We start from the raw sequence: 5,686 nt of genomic DNA on the forward strand, positions 1-5,686 counted from the left end.
CCTGCCTCTGCCTCCCGAGTGCTGGGATTAAAGGCGTGCGCCACCATCGTCCGGCAATAATCTACTTTTTTATCTTATCATATCTATATCCTTCCTTTTTCTTTTCAGAGTAGATTCAATAATCTACCCTTTTATTCTATCCTATCTATAATATCCATAATCCATTGAACAACTAAAAACCACCTGCCCCATTTCTTGGGAATGTGACCTCACCTCTTGGGAATTTGGGTGCTGTATTCTTTTTTCTTTTCTTTTTTTGGTTTTTTGAGACAGGGTTTCTCTGTGGCTTTGGAGCCTGTCCTGGAACTAGCTCTGTAGGAGGCTGGTCTCGAACTCACAGAGATCCGCCTGCCTCTGCCTCCCGAGTGCTGGAATTAAAGGCATGCGCCACCATCGCCCGGCCTAAATTATTGCTGTTTTTTTTTTTTCCCCCGAGACAGGGTTTCTCTGTGGCTTTGTAGCCTGTCCTGGAACTAGCTCTGTAGACCAGGCTAGGGTGCTGTATTCTTAAATTTACTTTCTACTGTCTGGGGGTGATGGTATTTTTAGGGGAATTGTGAAAGAAAAAATTTGGGTTAACTGTCAAGTCCTGGGAGAGGTAGCCTATACATCATGGGAAAGTGCAGGGCTTGTGTCAGGTCCTGGCTGGAGGGGTCTGTGAGGCTGGGTCATTTCATCTAGCCATCTTGAAATTGTTCTGAGAAGTTGATAGTCCAAAGCCAATCTTTAAGGGATGCTATCAGCTGAATGGCATCATATGAAGCAGGTGGAATCGTTGTTGTGGGGCCCCATCTTCTTCCTGGAGACTTCAGACATTACCGTAGGAAAATTTATTGTTCACTGTGGAAAACTTAAACATTATTTATATCAAAGTGGAATGAACATATTCAATAAACATATTCAAAGAAAGGTGCCATAGAGATGAAAATAGGTATGTGGACAAGTAAAATTTTTGAAAGCAGAGCTTTGATAACCTTAGGCCCTAGATTTTCTCTTTCTTCTGTCCCACACTGGGTGGCCCCTGATATGAGACTGAAACTCTGAATTTTTTTTTTTAACAACTGCTTCTCCTTCCCAAGCCTCAGTGTTATTGGCTGTGTGTAGGATCTATTCACCCACTGGTGCCGATCTGACCTTTAAGGGCCCAAGTATCTTTTTTGCATTAAGTTAGGATTTTCAAAAGCCAGAGATTTAATGAGTACTTGTCCATCTTCTGAACTTGCTATCCCTATTTGTACAGCTTTAGCTTGTCTTTGGAAAAAGTCACTAAAGTGTTTGTTCTCTTGGGCCTTGTAACCTGTGAATATTTCTGATGATTTCATCAAATCAATTAATTTCTGTTTTTCATTCTGCACATGTGATTCCAAGTTTTTAAATTTTTCCATTACTGCTGTCTTCTCATCCTTAGAGATCATTTGGATGGCATGGAGGTTGCCTTCCAGGAGGGTTGTTCTGGCTATCAGCGTGTCATAACTTTTTAATAGATTTCGATGATCAGTTTCAACAGAATGAACCTTTTCAGATAATCTACCTCTCTGTACCATTCTGTAAGGTTTCATAACCCATTGACACGGCGTGCATTCTGCCTGTCAAATTATGGTTTTTATTTCCAGTGGTGTGAATCCTCTCAGCCAACTTCTCAGCACGAGTCTGTAAAGTCCATATCATCTCGAAACGTTTCCCATTCTTCATGCTGTTGTTTCTTTAAAGATATGAGGTGGGCAGTGGTGGCGCACGCCTTTAACCCCAGCACCTGGGAGGCAGAGGCAGGCAGATCTCTGTGAGTTCAAGGCCAGCCTGGTCTACAAGAGCTAGTTCCAGGACAGGCTCCAAAGCTACAGAGAAACCTTGTCTTGAAACAAAACAAAACAAGAATCAAGCTGTAAAAATTTTTTAAAAAAGCTATAATATGAATTATCAAACTGACACCGGCTACATCTAAGAATGTATATACCCCAGGTAGGTCATATACCTCTCCTAGAATTCCATCCATGATAGAAACAAAAAGGTTATTAAATTCTTGGATGTGGGTATTATCTGCAATTATTTTAGGGGTGGTTTCCAGTTTGCAATATATTTAGCAGATGACTTACCTTTGTTAAAATCCTGGTTTAGTTGAGACTTTAAAGGTGTAATAATGATGTGGGCCAGAAAAACCTGTGGATTTTCTAAGCAGAACTCAAAACCAAACTGAACGGAATTTTGTTAAAGAGACGGCGGTCAGGGCAGCCATGCGGCAGTTGCACACGGGTCGCTGGAGTCAGGGGAATCTGCGGTAACCATGTGGGAGCTGCATGCACACATGTGGGGCTGGGGGCAAGCCACGGGACCGCAGGAACCATAGGAACCACAGCAGCTGTGGGGGGGGGGACGGACACGCAGAGTGGTGCCCCATGGGGTGGCAGCAAGGATGGGTGGGCACGGCAGGAGAGGAAGCTGAACTGGGGCCGATGGGAGCTGGGAGAGCTAGCTTCTCCTGAACCCAGGTGTTTAGGTTTGGGTCCAGCTCCTAGAGGAATTCCAATCCCAGCTCTGGCCTGGGCTGGTGGCAAAAAAAACAAAACAAAACAAAAAAAAAAAAAACCTCAGGCAAATGGCTATTTGTTTTGTTTTTGTATATTTGTGCCCCAAAAGTTGGGCACCAAATAAAGCACAATTAATAAAAACTCGGAGACAGAAATTGGGGTTCAACCTGAAGACCAAAAAAGCAAAGCAGCCAGCCACTGGCTCTTTCCTTGACTTCAGTCTGAAAATGGCCATCCTGCTTCCAGGAATCTCAGACTGAGGCAGACTGAGAGCCGCCTCCTCCAGTTTTACACTCCTCTCTTTGGCTGGGATTAAAGGCCTGAACCGCCCTGCTTCTGTGTCAAACCAGTGTGGCTACTGGGATTAAAGGTGTGTGTCAAGGCCGGCCAGTGGGGCTGTTTCACTCTCTGATCTTCAGGTAAATTTTATTTATTAACATACAGATGAAATGCCGCTACACACACATACGTACACGCTTCGTATTTGAGCCTTATGCTTTTTTTCTCTAAGATGAGGAAGAAGGCAAGCATGGGGCTCCATTGAGCTTGTCTAGTGCCATATAGTAACCCTTGCTGAGGCAATAAGACAAGAAAAAAACAAAAATCCTGATCGGAAGCAGGAAATGAAGCGTTGAGAGTGGGACCCGGTGTGTAGCGTGTGCTGGCTGACCGCCTTTTGCATTTCCAGGTTTGGCTTCACATTCAGGGTAGAGAGCAGACATGAAAACTCAGATCACGGCAGCTTGGTGTGAATGGTGCCCCCTCTATTCTTAAAACTTAACCCACAGGGGCTGGAGAGATAGATGCTCAGTGGCTAAGAGCCTGTACTGCTCTTGCAGAGGGCTTGGGTTTGAACCCCAACACCCACATCGGTGTCCCCGACAGAAGAAAAGACATCAACAAAGGCCCGGCCGGAGTCAGGCTACCTTGATTTTTAGTTTACAGTGGAAAGCTGAATTTTGGCCTTCCCATTGTCAACACTGAGGGAACCCTCTTCAGAACATGTTTTCTGAGAAGCTTTCACTCGTGGTGACCGTGACCCCGTTGTCTTCCAGCTATCATCGAGAAGAAGACCAATGACCTTCTGCTCCTGGAGTCGTTCCGGCGCCTGCAGGATGCGGAGGGGCCCGACGTGGATGTACCACAGCCCTTCGTCAACCCCTTCTGGGGCGGCTCTGCCCTCCTCAAGCACCCAGAGCCCACAAAAGTTGTGCCCCCTGTGTTTGGGGCAGACTCCTTCAGTGACAAACTTGAAGAGGGTGAGTTCTTTCTCACTGCCACCCAGGCGGGCCACTGGATAGAGTCTCTTAAGGAGCCCGAGTCCCTACAGGGTCTGTGGGCCAAGCCTCAGTTTCCCTCGTTACTTCCTTGAGTAACATCCCACTGTGTGAGCAATCATCACACGGTGGCACTGGTTTGAAAACACAGATGGGCATATATCTTTACGGAAAACTGAGGGGTCAGAGCAGAAGTCAGAACATAGTCACTGTAGCCCCAAACCAGAAACAAGCAAAGGAACCAGCGCGTGCGCGTGCGCGCACACACACACACACTCTCATATACATACTCATTCAAACATACAAACATAAACACACACTTATTCTCATACACTCATACGCACATACATTCTCAAACACATGCACACACATTTTGCACACACATACACACATTCTCAAGCATACACATACACACATGTGTGCACACATATTCAAGCATACACATACACACATGTGTGCACACATATTCAAGCATACACATACACACATGTATGCACACACATTCAAGCATACACATACACACGTGTGTACACATATTCAAGCATACACATACACACATGTATGCACACCTACACATATGCATCATTCACTCTTAAGTCAGAACTTAACAAACAATGGAGCGTTATGCAGCCACTAAAGCAAATGTCACTCTGGGTAAGACAGCTTGGCCATCAAACGTGGGCTGTGCCATGCAGTTTTGTCGTTGCTATGAAACCAGCTGTTCTCCCACTCTTGCTTGGGAACTCCCTGAGGGCACATCTCTGCTTGGAGCTCTCCAGGCCTTTCCATACCATGCCCAGCTCGGCATGGAGTGACACTGTCCCTGGGAAGGAAGTGAGCTGGGTGTCAACTCCCAGCTCCTCACAGAGCTCTGTCCTGGGTGCAGTGGAGCAGCCCCTGGACCACAGCAGCCTCCGGCAGCTGGTCTTGGAGAACTACCTTCACAAGGACCGTGGCAAGGACCCACAGGACACCCTGTCGGAGAAGGGGGATGAACTGAGGCCCAAGAAGAAGGTGGTAGGCTGAGCTGCAGGTGGCTGTGTTCCACACCCAGAGATAATAAATGTTTTCTTCCTGAGCCCCAGGGCCTTTGCATGTGCTGTGCTAAGGAGCTCTGAGGGCTGGAAACCAACCTTATGTGGGGTGGGGGACAGAGCAGAATGGCACTCAAAATCTGGGGCTCCAGGTTCAGTGCTCCTGGAAGAATGGGTGTCCCTGAGGGATGCTCACAGGACCACAGGTGGGGTATGGAGAGTCAGAGTTTGGGGGCTCTGACCCTCCAGGACCCACCCTTTGAACTCCAGCTTCCTGCAAGGGGCCCATAGGGACTTCATCGATTACACGGCTGGATTTGACCCTGGGGATGGGACTGTGGGGTTTCTTCTCTCTCAGACAAGGCGGTCACCATGCCTGATCCCAGCGAGTCTCTTGAAGTTGGCTTTCCTTGTTTTTTTTTTTTTTTTTTTTTTTTGACACAGGCTCTCATTATGTAGCCCAGGCTGGCCTGAAACTCATTATTTAATCCTGTATAAGTCTGAAACTCACAGAGATCCTCCTGAGTCCTGGGATTATCCAGTCTAAATCTGGAACTCAGAGATCCTCCTGCCTCTGCCTCCTGAGTGCTGGGATTAAAGGTGTGTGCCAGGCTGTGCTGTACCAAGCCCCTCCCCAAAGCAAACAGAGCTAAAGGAAAGCTGCCTTGGGGCAGATGGAAAGATGCACTGGCCACCCTGGATGCAGCTGCTGCTGAGCCCATGGACTTCTGAGCTTTTGGAACTTTTTTCTTTTGCTTTTTTCCTTCCTTCCTTCCTTCCTTCCTTCCTTCCTTCCTTCCTTCCTTCCTTCCTTCCTTCCTTCCTTCCTCCCTCCCTCCCTCCCTCCCTT

At 47.1% G+C, this 5,686-nt stretch overlaps 1 protein-coding gene across 1 annotated transcript in view; it reads left to right on the forward strand.

The window, feature by feature from the left end:
• Ccdc63 (coiled-coil domain containing 63) overlaps positions 1 to 4,828 on the forward strand; it is a 35,412-nt gene extending 30,584 nt beyond the window's left edge. Inside the window, exons 10-11 of the mRNA XM_005344461.1 lie at positions 3,581 to 3,784; positions 4,689 to 4,828. Of these exons, the coding sequence (XP_005344518.1) occupies positions 3,581 to 3,784; positions 4,689 to 4,828 (344 nt within the window). The remainder of the gene's footprint in view (positions 1 to 3,580; positions 3,785 to 4,688) is intronic.
• Positions 4,829 to 5,686: the final 858 nt, after the last annotated feature.

Source organism: Microtus ochrogaster, chromosome 2 (assembly GCF_000317375.1).
Source record: "Microtus ochrogaster isolate Prairie Vole_2 chromosome 2, MicOch1.0, whole genome shotgun sequence".
NCBI classification, from domain to species: domain Eukaryota; kingdom Metazoa; phylum Chordata; class Mammalia; order Rodentia; family Cricetidae; genus Microtus; species Microtus ochrogaster.